General features: G+C 32.4%; 1 protein-coding gene across 1 annotated transcript; it reads left to right on the top strand.

Annotated features, from left to right (window-relative positions):
• Positions 1–11,077: 11,077 nt before the first annotated feature.
• LOC139492785 (uncharacterized) lies at positions 11,078–18,748 on the top strand. Its single transcript, XM_071280937.1, has one exon. The coding sequence runs from the start codon at positions 11,078–11,080 to the stop codon at positions 18,746–18,748; it is 7,671 nt and encodes a 2,556-aa protein (XP_071137038.1).
• The last annotated feature ends 3,757 nt before the right edge of the window (positions 18,749–22,505 follow it).

Genomic DNA, 22,505 nt, shown 5'->3' with positions numbered 1-22,505 from the left:
AAGTCAATCATTGGCGGAGCCAGGGGTGTGGGTGGTGGGTCCGGGGGGTTGGAACCCCCCTTTTTTTTGGCCGATCAATGCATTTGAATGGGAGCATATAGTTGGACCCCCCCTTTTACTCTGGGTTGGGACCCCCCTTTTTCAAATGGCTTGATCCGCACCTGTCAATATGTTTACATACTCGTGAGTGCTCCGTCTGTATTATTGACTTGCAAGTCAATAATTCAAATTATCAGAATCCGTATTCATGCAGCCTTTTATCTAGCACATGTATTGTTAGTTTCTTTTTTTTTTTTTTTATGTTACATATGACAAAAGAAACCGAAAATTAAGTTTAAAATGTAAATCGATGAAGACGATTTTGATTGGATTACAACAATCGAGAAGCAAATGACACATCTATACCTGCAGTGTTCTCCTTAGCAACTTTTCATCAATATTCAGGAAAATGATTCGAATTGGCTAATTCGAATTATCTAATTTGCATTAGAAATACGCTTTTGTCAATACGAATTAAAAGTTAACGTCGTTTGGACAGTAAAGCGAATTTGACGCGCATTGTAATTCGAATTCGAATTGACGTTAGGACGTAAAACGTTTCGAATGCGAATTAAACTAATTCGAATTAGTTAATGCGAATCGAATTCGAATTACGTGTGAACTCATGCATGAGCTCATCATTTCGTGGGGATATAACAAGAAAATAATTATAAGAATAAAGTGTCACGAAAGCGTTAATCGTGCGCACATTTTAAGTTCCACACTTCATACAAAATGTGCTTTGGTCAACGGATTTATACCCAAATAAAATTACAAAAAGGGTAACATTCAATTCTAAATTGTTTACACTATATTCTGTTGATAAAAATTTATAAAAATGGTGGTCTATTGGATGTCTCAGGTTCTAATACCTCCCACACTATTGTCTTATAAATTATCTGAGATTTGTTTTAACCGTTTGACAGAAAGATTTAGGAATAAGCAAAAATAGATGAGTACTACAGATACCAACCTTGACTTCCCATGAGAGTTTTGCGCGGTCGGAAAGAGAATAGAATAAGGAATATACTATACTTTATTATTCATAATTCAAATTTAAAGAATAAAAAATTACATTTCCAAACGCTGCTATGAACAAATAACTGTTCATATATTTTATAAAATTGAGAATGGAAATGGGGAATGTGTCAAAGATACAACAACCCTATACCATAGAACAGATAACAGCAGAAGGTCACAAATAGGTGTTCAGTGCAGCGAGAAACCCCCGCACCCAGAGGCGTCCTTCAGCGGGTCCCTAAACAAATATCTATACTAGTACATTGATAATGGACGCCATACTAAACTCCAAATTATACACAAGAAACTAAAATTGAAAATCATACAAGACTAACAAAGGCCAGAGGCTCCTGACTAGGGAAAGGCGCAACAATGCGGTGGGATTAAACATGTGTTATACCTATACGTATTTCCATATATTATATAAACCACATAACTTGAAGTTTTATTCAAGACATGGCTAGCTTATACATTTTCATATGTATGACGTTATGAACGAATGCGAACTGTGGCCCGGAAAAAATGTTTCGTGGAAATTATTGTTTTAGTTAAACAACACATTACTCTGTAAATGAAAACTGCGAATAATTATAGTTTTTCAAAAGGGGAAAATAAAGAACAGGAGTATATTTCATAATATACAATTGTAGTGGATTGATAAATCCGGAAAATATGTTTTCTTCAGGGTTTTCCCCCCTCGACAAGGACCATAAATTTTAAAACATTTAACCGTTCGGAGTTGTGTATACATGATAATACAATAAGAAGTTAACTATGTAAGGAAACATGATATTATAGAATGTAAAGCACCACCCACAGGGTCTACAAATCAAAAGATAGGAAATAGAATATACTTTAAACCTAAACATGACTTTTAACCAGGACCCATAAGTGACGAAACTACATGCACAAGTGATAAATATAGTGGAGAAAATGGTTGTATATTGTGAATGCCAAAATGCTAATCTTCTTTTCATGTGTGCTTGACGAGTAAACACCAGTTTTCGTTTGTATCTACTGGTTCTCCACAAAAAATATGAATAAATATGTATCGCCTTTTCTTTTCTTCTTTTATTTTTCTACCACTCGTCGGATATAACAGGAAAGAAAAAGGTAAGACAATAACGCGTCCTTTCTATGATGAGTTTATTTTCTGTTTTATTCAGTTATATGATTGATAAAAAAACTTTTAAACGGAAACAAAATTATAAAGTTGTTATATAGTAGTATTGAGTTAAAAAAAAAATGTCATGATTACTTGTAACCCCTCATTTTTATTTGTGTAAAAAAATATATGATGCAGGGGACAGTTTTGATTCAGTTTTTGACAGCTATGTATAAATATTAAAATACGCAATCAACATGTTTAATATTACCTAATGTGACATATGTGATGCTATTCCAAGGCTGTGACAACTTAAGCAGACATCACACATGGCGCGTCTAACTCTGAGCGTCTAAAATACTGAGGAAAAAATCTACCAACAGTTTTCACGAAAAAGTGATTAAAAAAGTCTGTCTACAGATAATTGCGATCAAACTTTGAGGAAGCTAGAAAATTGAGAATGGAAATGGGGAATATGTCAAAGAGACAACAACCCTACAAAGAACAGATAACAGACGAAGGCCACGAATGAGTCTTCAATGCAGCGAGAAAATCCTGCACACAGAGGTGGACCTCAATAAAAAAAAGTGTACTAGTTCAGTGAAAAAATGGACGTCATACTAAACTCCAAAACAAATAATTAAATTAAAATTTAAAGAAAAAACAAAGGCTAGAGACTCCTGACGTGGAAAAGGCACAACAATTAATTTCATGTATCCCATTAAACTAACTCAGATTTCTCTAAAATGGTGTGCTGTTACTTTTTAGCTCACCTGGCCCGCACTTTGCGTCCGGCGTCCGTCGTTGTCGTCCTGCGTCCGGCGTTAACTTTTACAAAAATCTTCTCTGAAACTACTGGGCCAAATTAATCCACACTTGGCCACAATCATCATTGGGGTATCTAGTTTAAAAAATGTGTCCGGTGACCCGGCCAACCAACCAAGATGGCCGCCATGGCTAAAAAATAAAACATAGGGGTAAAATGCAGTTTTTGGCTTATAACTCAAAAACAGAAGCATTTAGAGCAAATCTGACAAGGTAAAATTGTAAAAAGGTCAAGATCTATCTGCCCTGAAACTTTTATATGAATGGGACAACCCGTTGTTGGGTTGCTGCCCCTAAATTGGTAATTTAAAGGAAATTTTACTGTTTTTGGTTATTATCTTGAATATTATTATAGATAGAGATAAACTGTAAACAGCAATAATGTTCAGCAAAGTAAGATTTACAAATAAGTCAACATGACCGAAATGGTCAGTTGACCCCTTTAGGAGTTATTGCCCTTTATGGTAAATTTTTAACCATTTTTGGTAAATCTTAGTAATCTTTTACAAAAATCCTCTCCTCTGAAACTACTGGGCCAAATTAATCCAAACTTGGCCACAATCATCTTTGGGGTATCTAGTTTAAAAATTGTGTCCGATGACCCGGCCATCAAACCAAGATGGCCGCCTTGGCTAAAAATAGAACATAGGGGTAAAATGCAGTTTTTGGCTTATAACTCAAAAACTGAAGCATTTAGAGCAAATCTGACAAGGTAAAATTGCTTATCAGGTCTAGATCTATCTCCCCTTAAATTTTCAGATGAATGGGACAACCCGTTGTTGGGTTGCTGCCCCTAAATTGGTAATTTAAAGGAAATTTTACTGTTTTTGGTTATTATCTTGAATATTATTATAGATAGAGATAAACTGTAAACAATAATGTTCAGCAAAGTAAGATTTACAAAAAAGTCAAACCGACCGAAATGGTCAGTTGACCCCTTTAGGAGTTATTGCTCTTTATAGTCAATTTTTAACCATTTTTAGCTCACCTGGCCCGAAGGGCCAAGTGAGCTTTTCTCATCACTTGGCGTCCGTCGTCCGTCGTCGTCGTCGTCGTCGTCGTCGTCCGTCGTCGTCCGTCGTCGTTAACTTTTACAAAAATCTTCTCCTCTGAAACTACTGGGCCAAATTGAACCAAACTTGGCAACAATCATCATTTGGGTATCTAGTTTAAAAAATGTGTGGCGTGACCCGGCCAACCAACCAAGATGGCCGCCACAGCTAAAAATAGAACATAGGGGTAAAATGTAGATTTTGGCTCATATCTCTGAAACCAAAGCATTTAGAGCAAATCTGACAGGGGTTAAATTGTTTATCAGGTCAAGATCTATCTGCCCTGAAATTTTCAGATGAATCGGACAACCCGTTGCTGGGTTGCTGCCCCAGAATTGGTCATTTTAAGGAAATTTCACAGTTTTTGGTTATGATCTTGAATATTATTATAGATAGAGATAAACTGTATATAGCAATAATGTTCAGCAAAGTAAGATCTACAAAAAAGTCAACATGACCAAAATGGTCAGTTGATCCCTTAAGGAGTTATTGCCCTTTATAGTCATTTTTTGTCATTTTTTCGTAAAGTTTTGTTATTTTGTACAAAAATCTTCTCCTCTGAAACTACTGAGACGAATTTAATCAAACTTGTCCACAATCATCATTAGGGTATCATGTTTAAAAAATGTGTTCGATGACCTTGTCTGCTAACCAAGATGGCAGACATGACTAATGATAGTACATAGGGTAAAATGCAGTTTTTGGCTAAAATCTGAGAAACTAAAGCATTTAAAGCAAATCTGACAGGATAAATTTGTTTGATAGGTCAAAGTCTATCTGCCCTGAAATTTTCAGACCAATCGGGCAACCTGTTGTTTGGTTGCCGCCCCGGAATTGGTAATTTTCAGAGAATTTTAGAGTTTTGGTTTTTATCTTGAATTTTGTTATAGATAGAGATAAAATGTAAACAGCAATAATGTTTAGCAAAGTACAAGCTACAAATAAGTTGATATAGCCAAAATTTTCAATTGACCCTCTAAGGGAGTTACTGCCCTTCATAGTCAATTTTAACAATTGATTTGTATTTTTTGTAAACTTTTACCAAATGCTTCTTCTCTGAAACTGCAGTAGTCCCGAAAAAGGTCCTGCCCCCTCACTAATGAACATAAACTTAAAACAAACATTTATTCCTAATGATAGCGTTCCTTTGTTTCATAATTTTGGTTTCTTTTCAACAGATTCCAAAGTTTGAATGTCAAGTTTGAATTCCAATAATAATTAATATAGACTTCATCCCCTTTTACAGGTAATGTGTGCCTCATATTATTGTTTAAAACTTTGAATTAATCAACACCAGATCTTAGAATTGATTTATAGTGTTTAAAATATAAATTAACTATTAAAAGATGTTTTTTTCATTAAAAAAATATAGTTCTTCATTTAATATATATATATATTAGAAGTTTAGGATTTTTTTTTTTAATTTGATCGTGTCCCTTGTTTTCATTTCCTAGAATAAACCTACTTTAAAGTATTGGTTTTGAATTAATATTTAAGAAATTTATAAAACTAAAAGTAAAAATATTACTTGATACAAGAATAAAGACCTTGTTTTCAGTGTCATGAGTTTCAGTCATCATATTTGTTGGACTTTGTTGTTTAAAAGTTTTTTGTGGTAATAAGATATAGCAAACAGGAAGTCGTCAGAATACTTCCTTTTTTGGTGGGAATCTTGAAGGTACAGTATTAAATGGAAAAGTTTGCTCAAGTTTAAGACTATAATTGGGACACACAAACTGCTTTGTATTTTCAGATATAATATATATGAATAGGATCAATATAGTTATAGGAAAAATCTGATTAGCCTGCTAGCATTCTAAATTTAGAATGTAAATAAGCCCAAATTAAAAATGACCATGAAAGGGAGGAAAACATTATACATTATTTTGCTGTTAATATTTATTTAACTGTGTTATCATACACCTAATTTATCTAATTTGCAAACACTTTTACTCTCAATGTTTTGCATGCATGTTCTCAACAATGATCAATGATGATGTCAAGAAAACATTCTTGTTAAAGAGAAGGATGAAGCTAAAAACAAGTTTTCAATTGAAATATTAAATTCATTAAAAATATTTAAACCATATGTGTTTTGATTGATGGAATGAGTACTGATATACTTTATTTGTAGTTCTATAGAATAAAAATTGAAACATTTGTTATTGATTAAATCAGGAACATTTTTATTGACAGGACTCGAAACTACCTTATTATAGCAGATTCTATGTCCTTTCACAGTTAATAAATCATGACAAGAAACTGAAACTGGCGTGTAAAATATGTTCTCTCTATTATCTGAATTATTTTTAAAAGTATCAATAAAATGTCATGCAACTTATGTAATAAATGATGCAAGTGTATCTCACTTGAGGGGGGATAGGGGGGGGTCCTGATCTCAAAATCCAGGGTTTAAAAACACGAAACCAGGGCTTATAAATATGGAATCCTGAGGTCCTGAAATAAAAAAAAAATTGCTTAAAAACACTTGATCCCGGAGTCCCGATAAAGGTCCTACCCCCCCCTTTAACTAGTGGTTTGTCATAATAGCATTCATGTTATCAGAATGCAAATGGGGAAATAAAAAAATTGTGCCTATGTCATTGCCAATTTCTCAAACCATTAAAAGTGGGTCTCACTATATATGGATTAAGCATGACACAAGATTGACATTTTTTTGTAAGCGTCAGATTTTGAGCTGAATTTTGGTATGTGAGGCTACCACAGAGCTCCAGATAAGAATTCACAAATTGGGTTTTTTACCCCCCATTTTCTTATATAATTGGGTGATAAAGTTTTTTAATTGCATTATCAATTCCAATTCACCCCTCATGTTAATATCAAATTGGGTTTTTCACCACCAAGCTCCTTAATGTATTGGGTTTTTTCATCAACACAATATTGAATATTTAGGCAATATCAACCCCAGATTTTTGTCCATCTTAAATATGTTTCTTTCTTTGTTTAGCTGTTTTATTTGGTTTAGGGTTAGGGTTAGGGTTAGGGTTAACTTTTTTATTTGGTTTATTGACTGAGAAGCAATTGTAGGTTTTATTTGTGTTCCAATTCAAACCTTCTGCTAGTTTTGTATTTTCTCATATAAACTGTAAAAAAAAACGGATATGTGTATTCACAGGCACTCGTCTTATACCTTTATATAATAAATTCTGAGACCAGTGCCTGTGTGTGTATTCATTAATTAACCGTAAAATGAAGAAAAAAAAAGTATATAAACTTTAATTATACATACTTGAATGTTTTTATTTTATTCCTATTTTCATAAATCTGGGTTTGGTTGTCTTTTATTAGAACTTTTGGTTTCTGATGCTTTATCATGTCATAATTGATTTGGCCTTTCATCTTTCCAACTGATTTCGTTTTCGAGGAAACCCTGCTTTTATTAGCAATGTTCTCGTTAAGGTACGCACACGCCCGTGTGTTCGATGGACGCTTCCTAAAAACACTGGCTGAGTCTTGTTATCATCATAACTTTCCCTAAGCTTTTCAAAAGAAGCTGAAAACATGCTTCCATTCAATATTTTTACCGGACATTCACTTTTGTTTTAATTCAATGTATGTTATGATAAATCCCGAGCAATGCGAAATAAATATGACTTCATGACACACGCTAATTGGATAAACGCCGAGAAGATCAAATGTTTTCAAAAACACGTGTATCTATTGAGCAACAGAAAACTCTAACAGGGACCCATTTCAGCTACTTGATGCAGGGATCTTTTTTTTGGAATGAAAGGAAATTTCCAATTATAAATATTATAAAAATAGTTTACGCGACAACTGTAAACAGATAAGGGTAAATAACGCAAATGGTAACCAATAAAAGGGTTGAGAACTCATGGTTTTGGAATATAATTGGGTTTTTCTTTGAATTAATTGGGTTTTTGAACCCTGCATTGGGCAATTGCATTGGGTTTTTTATTATTTGTATTGCGTGATCACGCAAATACGCAGCTTATCTGGAGCTCTGTACCATCATGTTTGTGTCCACATGTGTTTATATTGAAATTGCAGATTTTTCAACTTTTTGGGACGAGGCCATTCGTGTTGCTTTGACACATCTGCTATCAGTTAATACAAGTTTTGGTGACTATTTTTAGGCTCTGCCCCTTGGTCATGGTCCAGTGACTTTGAATGACGTAGCAATTTATATAAAGTTAGTTTGATAAGAGCTACATGTGATAGATAAAATTCAATGATAAATTTGTATGAGGTTGCAAATCTATCATTACACAATGCTATTATGACAAGAATTTGAATTAGTAAAATTTGAAGAGTAACTTAATTAGATTAAACAAATTTACAAGAACAAAACTGTCTTGAACACAAATTTGTATTGCTTATTTAAGATGTCAACTTCATACTTATGTATACATACATATGAAAGAAGAATTTTTAATTTTACTCTTTATTAGTGTAAGTGCATAAGTGTTATCTCATTTAATTGAAACTTCGTTTACTTAATTTAAAAAGATAGTTATGATAAATTACATGTAGATGGAATTTTCAACAATACTGCTATATTAAGTATATAGGAATGCACTAGTAGTATCAATTTCTCAAACCTTTTTATAAGACCCCAAAAATTTTAAGTTTTTGGTCGTATATTGCTATCATGTTGGCATCGTCATTGTCGTGGTCATCCGAATACTTTTAGTGTTCGCACTCTAACTGTAGTAAAAGTGAATAGAAATATATGAAATTTAAACTGAAGGTTTATGACCACACAAGGAAGGTTGGGATTGATTTTGGGAGTTTTGTTCCCAATATTTAGGAATAAGGGGCCAAAAAGGGCCCAAATAAGCATTTTCTTGGTTTTCGCACTATAACTTTAGTTTAAGTATAAATTTTGACACAAGGTTTATGACCACAAAAGGCAGGTAGGGATTGATTTTGGGAGTTTTTGTTCTAACTGTTTAGGAAAAAGGGGCCAAAAAAGGGACCAGATAAGCATTATTCTTGGTTTTTGCACAATAACTTTTGTATCAGTGTATAGAAATCAATGAAATTTAAAACAAGGTTTATGAACACAAAAGGAAGGTTGGGATTGATTTTGGGAGTTGAGATCCCAACAGTTTAGTAATGAGGGACCAAAAGGGGCCCAAATAAGCATTTTTCTTGGTTTTCGCACCATAACTTTAGTATGATAAATAGAAATCTATGAAATTTAAACACAAGGTTTATGACCATAAGAGGACGGTTGGGATTGATTTTTGGAGTTTTGGTTTAAACAGTTTGGGAATAAGGGGCCCAAAGGGTCCAAAACTAAACTTTGTTTGATTCATTAAAAATTGAATAATTGGGATTCTTTAATATGCAGAATCTTACTGTGTATGTAGATTCTTAAATTTTGGTCCCGTTTTCAAATTGTTCTACATTAAGGTCCAAAGGGTCCAAAATTAAACTTTGTTTGATTTTAACAAAAATTGAATCCTTGGGGTTCTTTGATATGCTGTATCTAAAAATGTACTTAGATTTTTGATTATTGGCCCAGTTTTCAAGTTGGTCCAGATCGGGGTCCAAAATTTAACTTTGTTTGATTTCATCTTTGATATGCCAAATCTAGCTGTGTTAGTAGATTCTTAATTTTTGGTCCCGTTTTTAAATTGGTCTTCATTAAGGTCCAAAGGGTCCAAAATTAAACTAAGTTTGATTTTAACAAAATTAAATTCTTGGGCTTCTTTGATATGCTGAATCTAAACATGTACTTAGATTTTTGATTATGAGCAAAGTTTTCAAGTCCAAATCAGGATTCAAAATTATTATATTAAGTATTGTGCAATAGCAAGAAATTTTCAATTGCACAGTATTCAGCAATAGCAAGAAATCTTCAATTGTACATGCAGTATTGTGCAATAGCAAGATATTTTCAATTGCACCGTATTGTTCAATAGCAAGAAATCTTCAATTGACAGTATTGGGCAATAGCAAGAAATATCTAATTGCACAATATTGTGAAATATCAATCAATTTTCAATTGGAGTTATCTTTCTTTGTCCAGAATAGATATTTGTGCAATAGCAAGATATTTTCAATATTCTTTGAAAATTTGATTTATCTTTCTTTGTCCAGAATAGAAGTTGAATCACCTTAAATCATTGTTTTATACAATATACAATGTATTTTCACTTTTACTACCAACTGATAAATTAAAACAATCTTTACCATTCAGTGATAACAAGCACTTTTTTTACATTTTAATATTTTATGATGTATTTAAATAAGCAGTTATTGTTGCAAACTCCATTAGAAATTTGAATTGAGATCAGTTTTGGAATAAGGGAAAGGGGGATGTGAAAACAAAATTGGGGGGGGGGGGGGGGTCAATTTTTCTCATTTCAGATTTCATAAATAAAAAGAAAATTTCTTCAAACATTTTTTTGAGAGGATTAATATTCAATAGCATAGTGAATTGCTCAAATGCAAAAAAAAAATTTTAAGTGCATTAGACCACATTCATTCTGTATCAGACACCCATGCTGTGTGAACTATTTAATCACAATACAAATTTAGAGCTGAATCCAGCTTGAATGTTGTGTCCATACTTTCCCCAACCGTTCAGGGTTCAACCTCTGCAGTTGTATAAAACTGCGCCCTGCAGAGCATCTGGTTTGTTATATGCTAATAAAAACACACCACATCAATATTGATCATGATTTAAAAAAAGGGCATAACTTAACTTTCCCTTATTTAACCAAAGGCAACATGTTTATCAATTAACTATAATTGCACTTTGATATATTATTTTATCCCACTCCACTGTAAATGAAGCATATCAGTATTCTAGATATATATATAGGTATATCTATAAAAAAAAAACAAGTGACTACTTTACGACAGAAAACACATATGATAATCATGATATATATAAAGGTACTTATGTCTACGGTACCCCAATCATATTAGCTCTCATTATGTAATTATTAATGTAGTCTTTCTTTTTTCACATTATGCAATTTATAACATTTTGTCCTCATTATTGTACATTATTTGCATATGTATTTATAGATTTTTAAAGATGCCAAGAAGAAAAAATTGGAGGGCAGCTGAGGCTAAACGTGGTGTGAAAAACCCAAAGAAACAGAGACTGACGGACTTGACTGGGGATACTGGCCCCATTAACAGTACTAGAATTGACCTTGACATGGGTGATACTGACACCCTCAACAAAAGTATCTCAAATAAAATGGGGGATACTGACCTCCACTCAATAATAAACAACAGTAACGCAAATAACATGGGGGATACTGACCTCCACACAAATATAAACAACAGTAACTTGAATCTACTTGAACAATCTGAATTGAATGAACTTGAAATATCTGAACTGAATATATCTGAATTGAATAAACTTGAAAAATCTGAATTGAATAAACATGAACAATCTGAATTGAATCAAAACAGTAACAATAACTGTGCAAATCAAAACAGTAACAATAACTGTGCAAATCAAAACAGTAACAATAACTGTGCAAATCAAAACAGTAACAATAACTGTGCAAATCAAAACAGTAACAACAACTGTGCAAATCAAAACAGTGACAATAACTGTGTTAAAGAAACTTGTCACATACAAACAGATATTCTGTCAAAGAAATCAAACAATAGTTATGCCAAAAAAGATTCTCATTGTTTTATCCAAACTAATCTGTTGCAAGACCAAAATGACCAATTAAAAACTAATTCAGAACAAGGAGTATCAAAATATTACAATTCTTTTAATGCAAACTTTATTAAATTTGGAACTTTTGACCAGTATGCCACAAAATTTGCTGATCAAAGCAGGGGAAACCAATGTACTTGTAATTGCTTAGTTTTCTTATCACTCTCTACTTTAAATTTTGATTCAAACACACTGAACCTGGATTACATTTTGAATAAAGGTGATGAAATTTACAAGAAGCATGTTCAAGAATTAACAACACAGGGATTATTTAAAAATATGCTCTTAAATTTTGATGAAATTCCTGTCAAAATAGAAATTCCTGAAGGGATTTTTATAATTAAACCACAAAATATTCTGTTTGGAATAGCTTTACAGTACCAAGAGTTGACTGGATTTCTCTCATTACAAGAAGCAATTCAAAATTGTATTAAGCAGTCAAACAAATTTCTTATAATGATTGGAGCCATATGTTCAGCAGTTTATTATTATAATCATACATACTATTTTTTTGACACTCATTCTCATTCAGAATGTGCACTGAATAATACATTAGATTCCTCTGGCAAAAGTATTTTGATTGGATTTGCTGACTTACATGACCTCCTCAGTTACTTGTATGCTTTTTACACAAGTTTACAAATTGATTTAGACTCTCAATATGAAATTTTACCTGTGTGTATCAGTAGTAAAGATACCGACAAAGATGTGACCAAGCAGATTAAGAATTACTTTGAGGATCAGAAACTAAGGAACACAAAACAAAAAAAAGTTTCCTACCAGTATATGAAAGTACCCAAGTTTGTATATATGAAATACTACATGCAAAAAAGAAGAAAAAACAAACAATTCAAGGAAAAAGAATTAAATGCAAAAAGATATTCAAGAAAAGATAAGAATTATAGAAAAACAGAAGCACATAGAAAGAAGTCTCAGAGAGATGATTCTGATATAAGACAGATAGAGAGACAAAGAGAACTTGCTTCTAAAAGAGAGGCTAGAAAGAATGAAGATTTCAAGAAAACAGAAACTGCTGCTAAACAAGAAGTAAGAAAGGATACAAATTATAGAAGGGCTGAAGCAGAAAGTAAGAGGTCTCAAAGAGATAATCCTGATTTAAGACGAATGGAAAGACAAAGAGAATTTGTTGCTAAAAGACAGGCTAGAAAGAATGAAGATTTCAATAGAAAAGAACTTGCTGCTAAAAGAGAGGCTAGAAAGAATGAAGATTTCAATAGAAAAGAACTTGCTGCTAAAAGAGAGGCTAGAAAGAATGAAGATTTCAATAGAAGAGAACTTGCTGCTAAAAGAGAGGCTAGAAAGAATGATTTCAATAGAAGAGAACTTGCTGCTAAAAGGGAGGCTAGAAAGAATGAAGATTTCAATAGAAAAGAACTTGCTGCTAAAAGAGAGGCTAGAAAGAATGAAGATTTCAATAGAAGAGAACTTGCTGCTAAAAGAGAGGCTAGAAAGAATGATTTCAATAGAAGAGAACTTGCTGCTAAAAGGGAGGCTAGAAAGAATGAAAATTTCAAAAGAAATGAAACAGAAAAGAAAAAAATTGTGAGACAAGATGAAAACTACAGAAAACAGGAGTCAAAACGAGACTTCCACAGAAAACAAGAATATAGGTCACATCCAGAAAATTTAGAAAATGAGCGTTTGAAGAAACAAAGTTCAAGACAGAAAAACCTAGATATAGACAGATGTTATGAAAAGACAGTCAAAAGTACTAAAAGAAAAAACATTGATTTTACAGATCATGAAAAAGACCTCAAAAAGAAAAGAACTCACGGTATAACCCTTGATACCTGCATAAGAAATTTTAAAACAAAAATTAATCAAGGTCCTACATATATATGTACTTCATGTCATCAAACTTGGTTTTGTGATTCTGTAGTTAATGCTAAAACTATTAAAACGAATACTCCTGCTAATATGTCTCATTGTTTTACTAATTTTAAATCTGTACAGCACATAGAATGGATATGCCACACTTGTCTTAATGCAATTAAAAGACAAAAAATACCTCGTTTTGCAATAGCAAATAAGATGGGATTTCCTCAAAAACCAAAAGAATTAAATTTATATCCTTTAGAAGAGAGACTATTATCATTAAGAATTCCTTTTATGCAGATTCGACAGTTGCCTAGAGGTGGACAGTTATCAGTTAAAGGCAATGTTGTAAATGTGCCTGTTGAAGTTCAACCTACAATAAATTCTCTTCCACATACAATAGAGAAATCAGGTACAATATCAGTTAAATTGAAGAAAAAGCTGGAATTCAAAAAGTGTGATTTTAGTGAAAATGTGAGACCATTTGCTGTCATTTGTGCATTACATTATTTAATGAGAACAAGTGAGTTGTACAAGTCTTCTGGGATTGAAATAAATGATGATTGGATTACCGAAATAGCAAAAATAAATGAAGAAGAAACACAAAATTTAAACAATAGTACAGAACAAGAGGAAAACCAAGATGAAAATGATTCACACGATGACTCCGATCATTTCAGTGAAGTAGATGAAAGTGAAACACATGTTGGAAACACAGATACACTGTTAGATCACATTCCAGACGACAATCCACTATGTGATTCAGGTTTAACTTTTGCTCCTGGTGAAGGTCAACGACCAATTAGTCTCTACAGTGATCCTGATGCAGAGTACTTATCTTTTCCAACTATATTCTGTGGTCAAAGGAGACCAGATAACAAAGAAAGGTCTGTTTCTGTTCACTATACTGATATTGTTAAATGGGAACTAAGGTCCATGGATAGGAGAGTAGCACAGTCTGTACCAAATATATTTTTCAAGTTAAAAAAAATTCAGTTGAAAAACATAAGTGATAAGGTCAATCTTGCTCTCAGAAGGTGTCAATCAGAAGGAAAAAAATGGACAGCACAAGATGTACTGAATCCTAACACTGTAAATGATCTTGTAAGATTAGATGAAGGTTATTATATCTTTAGAAGTTTAAGAAATTCTCCAGTATACCTTGAAAAGAGGAAGAAAGATTTGTTTGCAATGATCAGACAACTGGGACTTCCAACATGGTTTGGTTCTCTTTCATCTGCAGACACTAATTGGAAAGATTTGTTAAGAATTCTTGGCAAATTAAATGATGGCAAAGAATATACTGACAATGAATTGGAAAAAATGGATTGGCATCAGAAATCTAAACTTGTTCAGAAAGACCCTGTGACATGCTCTAGATATTTTGATTATCGTGTCCAGCAGTTTATTAACTTGGTGTTGAAAAGTGATCATGATCCTATTGGAAAATTGACAGATTTTTTTTATAGAGTTGAATTTCAACAGAGAGGTTCACCACATATTCATATCTTGATTTGGATTGAAAATGCACCAGTATATGAAAGTGATTCAAATGAAGATGTTGTAGCATTTATTGATAAATATGTCTCCTGTTCACTTTCAGAAAATGACACTAGTTTAGTCAATTTACAAGTTCATAAACATTCTAAAACATGCAGAAAAAAAGGTCACCCAATTTGTCGTTTTGGTTTCCCCCTTCCACCTATGAAAGCAACAGTAATTTTAGAGCCTTTGAAAGAAAATGATGACATAGAAAAGTACAAAGCTATATATAAAGAAATACAAAACGAAATTAATACACTTCACAATTCTGAAGATATAGACCAGATGACATATGACATGTTTTTAGATGATGTGTTACACATGAATGATGAATATTACATTAAGGCCATAAGAAGCAACTTGAGTGGTCCAAAAGTTTTTCTCAAACGAAAACCATCTGAAGTCCGTGTTAATGGTTACATGAAAACTGTGTTGATAGCCTGGCAAGCAAATCATGATTTACAGTTTGTTTTAGATGCATTTGCATGTGCAGTGTATATTGTTTCATATATAAGCAAGTCACAAAAAGGTATGAGTGCATTACTAGACCAAGCAGCAAAAGAAGCACGACAGGGAAATTTAGACTTGAAGCATCAAGTAAGGCATATCGGGAATTACTTTTCAAATTCTGTTGAAACAAGTGCACAAGAAGCAACATACTTAACACTACAGATGCCTTTAACAAAAGCTACAAGACAAGTTGTCTTCATTAACACATCTCCACAACACAAAAGAACTTTCCTCCTCAAGCAATCATCAGCCCTAGAAAAACTAGGCCCAGACTCTACTGAAATAGAATCAGACAATGATATTAAAAGATACTCGCGTAGACCAAAACAACTGGAGAACTGGTGTCTAGCAGACTATGTATCTCAGCTTGAATTGCAGTATCCTAAAACTTCAGAGTCCTCAGATGATCATGAAACAGAACAGCAAGATCATGAATCTGAAAGTGAAAATGAAGAGGCAAATGCAGATGTTATAGAAGAAATCAATAACAAAATCGACATAACCCTGAAGAATGGTATTCGAATATATCAAAGAAAAACACCCAAGGTTATAAGATATGTTAAATACAATTACAAGACTGACTCTGAAAACTTCTACAGAGAACGCTTAATGTTATTTTATCCATGGAGAAATGAACTTTCAGATTTGCAATGTGGACATGAAACATTCGAAAAAATGTACTTGACTGTTGCAAGACTATTAGAAAAGAAAGCTAAGCAATATGAAGGAAAAGTAATAGATCTAGAGAAAGCTATAGAAGAGGCAGAAAATGATTGTAATGAAAATGATCAAATAGCACCTGCCACACAGCAAGTAGAAATGGAAGATGCTGAAATAGGCCCAACAGAATCTGAACAATATGTTCATTTCAATCCTGATAGACCAACAGAACATAGACTGTATGATATGTCACGTGAAGTTGGAATAGAAGCAAGAACAGTAGAATTGACAAATCATGCCAACAGAATAAGTGAGAGTGATTATTTTGCATTGATAAGATCCTTGAATAAGAAACAGTGGGAATTTTTCAAACATGTTGTCACATGGGTTAAAACAAAACATGAACCATTTTATACATTTTTGACAGGTGGAGCAGGATGTGGAAAATCTGTAGTTGTCAGAACAATATTTCAAGCTTTACACAGACACTTATGTTCAATTGAAGGTGAGGACCCTGACGATATAAGAATTCTTCTTTGTGCTCCTACTGGAAAGGCAGCTTACAATATAAATGGTCTGACCATTCACAATGCTTTCCAGATACAACCAAATAAAGGACTTGACCAGTCACTGTCATGTGATGTTCTCAATACACTCAGAATGAAATACAGAAATTTGTCTCTGATTTTGATTGATGAAATTTCAATGGTTGGAAACAAAATGTTCTCTTTACTGGAGAGAAGGCTGAAAAAAATCAAGGGAAGCAACTGTTCATTTGGTGGCGTGAGTATCATAGCTATTGGTGACTTTTTCCAACTCCAACCTGTATTTGACAGCTGGATTTTCAATGATCTAAGCAAAGGATTAACAGCATTAGCTCCTAATTACTGGAAATTATTATTTTCTTTTCATGAACTAACTGAAATAATGAGACAAAAAGATGATTTGGAATTTGCTCAATTACTAAATAGGTTGAGACAAAATCAGCTGACTGAAAATGATTTTGCAGTTTTAAATACAAGAACTGTTTCAATCAGTGATCCAACATACAGAACTAATGCTACTCATTTGTTTGTTGAAAATGCTTTAGTGGATAATTTTAATTTGCAATTCATATCTAAATTAGGCTCACAAAAGGTTAAAGTTACAGCAGTTGACACAGTTTGTGGGGATTTACCAGCATCTGTAAAAACAAAATTACTTAGTTCTTTACCAGAAAAACAGTCTGATACAGCAAACCTTGCAAAGGAAGTAGTATTAGCAATTGGGATGAAATATGATCTTACAGCTAATATTGAAGTCACTGATGGTCTCACAAATGGTTCAACTTGTGAACTTAAATTGATAGAGTGCAAAACGAAATCTATAAGACCAAGTATCATATGGGTTAAGTTTGAGGATGCCAGAATTGGTGCTAACAATAGAAGAAAATATTCACACTTGTTTGGAAAAGATGTTGAAATTACATGGACTCCAATGTTTGACATTAAAAGGTCATTTACTTATAAATATAAGACCTTTGAAAGAATTCAATTTCCTCTTCGTCCAGCAGCCGGAAAAACAATTCATAAATCGCAAGGAGATACATTACAAGAAGTTGTTGTTAGTCTGAAATCAAAACGTAAGGGGAAAATTCCACATATTCACTATGTTGCCCTAAGCAGAGTAACATCTTTAACTGGATTACAGATATTAGATCTCAATCAACAAGCAATAGCTGTAGCAGAGTGTGTTCGACAAGAATTACACAGACTAAGGACAGAAGCAACTCTACAGTTGTGCTTTAAGCCATTGTATAATTTATCAAGTAACTATTTTAAAGTCGTTTTCAACAACTCAAGGTCATTGCATGCTCACTTTAATGATATAAAATCAGACCCTAACATCTTGGATGCTGATGTTATTGGTATTGCTGAATCAAGACTTATATCAACAGATGAAAATGAGGATTTTCATGTACCTGGTTTTGAACCACCAGTTCGATTAGACCAAAAGCAAACAAACTTTAATACAAGACCACCTCATGGATTGGTATTATATTATCGAAATAATTGTATTCTTCACAATACAGTCACTTTCTCAACTCCATCGTTAGAGTTTGTTATAGCAGACATAATATCACCCAGCAAAGGTCTTTTTCAGATTGTCTTTGTTTACAAGGCACCAAACTGCAAATTGCAACAACTAAAAGATACTTTCCTTGCAAACCTTCTTCCTGATGTGTATTTAAGACTTCCAAAAATTATCATAATGGGAGACTTTAATATTGATTTAAACACTGGGAGCACTTCTTTTTTAAAGTTCATGAGAGATTCATTTTGCTGTTCACAAATTGTGTCTAAACCTACTACATCTTCTGGTACATTGTTGGACTTAATTTTCCTAAATTTTGATAGTAAGGTAAACTTTGAAACAGATGTTCTTGATTCCTATTGGTCAGATCATAAAGTTATATATGTAGCCATTGAAACACAATGATTCAGTATAATGATTATTTTATATGCCAAAACCAGTTTTGTTTGAAACAATGAAAATTAAACCCGCTTAAAAACATGACACATTTGCGGTTGCTGAAAATGCAACCTCAAATGTACAGGAGTGGTTTTAAAGGAAAATGGGTTTCCACTCCAACAGATTTGCCTTTTCACAAGTAGGAATAGAAATGAGATGGCTTCAAGACTCCTGATATCCAGTTTTACCTGTATAGAAGAAAGCTTCTTTACAAAGCTTTCTTCTTTATAGGTACACTGGATTAACGGTAGCAGAGGTAAATAAATTTGAAACTGTGTTGCTTTGACTTCCATAAAGCAGAAAGGCCCTTAGTGATTGGTCAACCATTTTGCTATGGAAGAAAAGTAGAATTCCATTCATTTCAAGTCAGTAATGATTGGAGACATCAAATTTTAGATCCTCTACTACCTGAATGCACATTGTATCAGTGGAGAGTTGTGTGCACTTCGCATGTGAACACTCCTGATATTTACTTGTTATTAACATGATTAATGTATATGTATATAATTCATGAAATATTTGTTTTTGAATACAATCAAAAGCCATTGCTTTAATATAGATATAAAAGGGAATTTTGAAGACCACAAGTTCCATGCCTCATTTCTCTTCCTACAAAATAATTAGATTTAACTGGCTGTTTGATGAACTATGATTAAATAATCAAAATGTTTATGAATGTTGAGATCGTTGCTGTTATTTCAATTATGTCTTATTCTAAGTACAGGTTTACCAAAATGTGTAAATCATTAATTTATGCAAAGGGTTAAATGTTGAAAAAAAAATATCAAATATTGCATTAATTTGTCATTCTACTCAACTATGTGGTTGCTTATACATTTGATAAATATGTAGAAGTCATTTATAAAACAGAAACTAATGAACAATTCATGATAACATTTGCTTCATAGAGATGAAATTTGTGAACATTTGATTAATAGAGAAAAAATTGTAACATTTGCCTATTAGAGAAGAATTGGTGAACATTTGCTTAATAGAGCAGAAATTTGTGACAATTGCCTATTAGAAAAGAATTTGTCAACATTTGCGTAATAGAGCAGAAATTTGTGACAATTGCCTATTAGAGAAGAATTTGTGAACACTTGCATAATAGAGCAGAAATTTGTGAACATTTGCTTAATAGAGCAAAAATTTGTGAACATTTGCTTAAAAGAGCAGAAATTTGTGAAAATTTGCTTAATAGAGAAGAAATTTGAGAACATTTAATGATGGTTTTATAATAAGCCAATGTAAAGAAATTCAGTAAACTAACTGCTGAAGAAAAGAATTATATAGATTGTTTCAGTTGTTCTTATATTAACATCATACAACAATTAATAAACATATGGAGTAAACTCTAGAATCTTACATTAAAGCAAATCCACCAGAACTGATCTGAATAAAGTTTAAAACAGAAATACTATGGACTATAACTCAGTATACCATGAATAGAAAGGAAACATAAATGACAATTACTTTGACATATAGTTGTTAAATGCTCAAGAGAAAATAAATTATATATAGAATCTAGACTCTTAAATTGAAAAAAACTGTTGAATATTCTTCTTGACAAGTCTTTACAAATTAACTTCAAGTCATTTTGAAGGTCAAGCTATGGAATCAATAATCATATCATGATATAATTGCTGTGTTGCTTTTTATTATATATACTGTTTTTACTGTCATATTTTGACTTTGAAAATGTGTTGTTATAGAATGTAAATATTGTGCTATAAGTGAACTGTTTTAATGCACATATATATAAAAAAAAATGTATAAGACAATGAATATTATAATGCATTATTTGAAGTATTTGATGTGTTCAAATTTTTCATAATAAACAATTAAATTTGATGTCTTTCAATATTTTTCACACCCCATTCATTTTTTAAATTGATAAGAACAAAACCTTCAGTCAAGAAGAGAAAAAATAATGAGTTGGAGACAAACATGGTCACAACCCAAAATGACAAACAAATAGCAGCTTCACACATGTTAGAACTACTATAAAGTTATTCTCTATTTAAGCTAGCAAAAACTTAGTGCTCTGTGTCTACCTTCTTGTTCAATTCAAGTATTAATACCTATTCATTTTGAATCTTAATTTAAAGGTCAGGTCACCACTAATAACAGATTATAATCTTGGGTCCAGTAAAAAGATTGATCTGTTGTCCTTCTACATAATGATCAGGAACTTTGCTGTCATAACCAATTGAACAACTTATATATGATGATCATGTCAAAATCAATTCAAGTTTCCTTGATTATTCTTGACCAGTAATGATAGCGTCTGGCGTATATACAAAATGTAGTCCTGGTATCGATGATGAGTTTACATAGAACAAATATATAGATATGTATGTCAATGAGCATGATGAGAAAACAACACAATACTTGAAAAGTATGTTTTAGACTTCAAAACTGAAAATAATAAACTAGTTGAAAGTAGTTCAATCACAAAAAAGATTAGATTTTGGTTCACAAAGTTTCCTTTAACAAAAAGTTATTTCATGCAACAATTGTCAACAAAAAATTTAAGGTGAGCGACACAGGGTCCTTGGACCCTCTAGTTCGTAAATCTTAGTAATCTTTTACAAAAATCCTCTCCTCTGAAACTACTGGGCCAAATTAATCCAAACTTGGCCACAATCATCTTTGGGGTATCTAGTTTAAACCAGGTGCTCCGCAGGGCGCAGCTTTATACGACCGCAGAGGTCGAACCCTGAACAGTTTGGGCAAGTATGGACAAAACATTCAAGCCTGATACAGCTCTGAATTTGGATTGTGATCAAATTTTTGACATTACATGGGTTTTTTTTTTACACAAAACAAATGTCAAGATTTTACAAATCAATTAAAGATTTCTTCTTCAAACTTTTTAAATCTAAAATTAACAGTACTGGCCTTCTCGGGTGACTTTTGCAGTTCGTTTAGGTATTTTTGGTCTCTATGTGGCATGTAAAAAGTAAATAGTTGACACAGCATAGGTTTCTGACACAGAATGAATGTGGTCTAATGAACTTAAAAGTTTTTTTTTGCCTTTGAGCAATTCACTATGCTGTTGAATATTAATCCTCTCAAAAAAATGTTTGAAGAAATTTTCTTTTTATTTATGAAATCTGAAATGAGAAAAATTTAACCCCCCTTTTTTTCACATCCCCGTTTCCCTTTTTCCAAAACTGATATCAATTCAAATTTCTAATGGAGTTTGCAACAATAACTACTCTTTTAAATACATCATAAAATATTAAAATGTAAAATAAAGTGCTTGTTATCACTGAATGGTAAAGATTGGTTGGTAGTAAAAGTGAATATACATTGTTTATTGTATAAAACAATAAAAAAAACTTCATCAGCAACATTTTATATTGGCAAATTTCCAATGAAGTTATTTACATAAAGTTATTGGCAAATAAAAATAGAAAATGACATCATAGTCATGTCTGGCAAATGTCCAACATACATTATCTAAAAACATTTTAGATAAGATAAGGAAAAAAAGCTTCATCAGCAACATTTTATATTGGCAAATTTCCAATGAAGTTATTTACATAAAGTTATTGGCAAATAAAAATAGAAAATGACATCATAGTCATGTCTCGCAAATTTCCAACATATATTATCAACTACTATTCTATACAAAGAAAGATAACTCCAATTGAAAATTAATTGCTATTGCACAATATTGTGCAATTAGATATTTCTTGCTATTGTGCAATACTGTGCA

This window comes from Mytilus edulis, chromosome 10 (assembly GCF_963676685.1).
Source record: "Mytilus edulis chromosome 10, xbMytEdul2.2, whole genome shotgun sequence".
Lineage (NCBI taxonomy): Eukaryota > Metazoa > Mollusca > Bivalvia > Mytilida > Mytilidae > Mytilus > Mytilus edulis.
The sequence above is the reverse complement of the archived record's forward strand: the minus strand, read 5'-3'. Positions and strand labels throughout refer to the sequence as shown.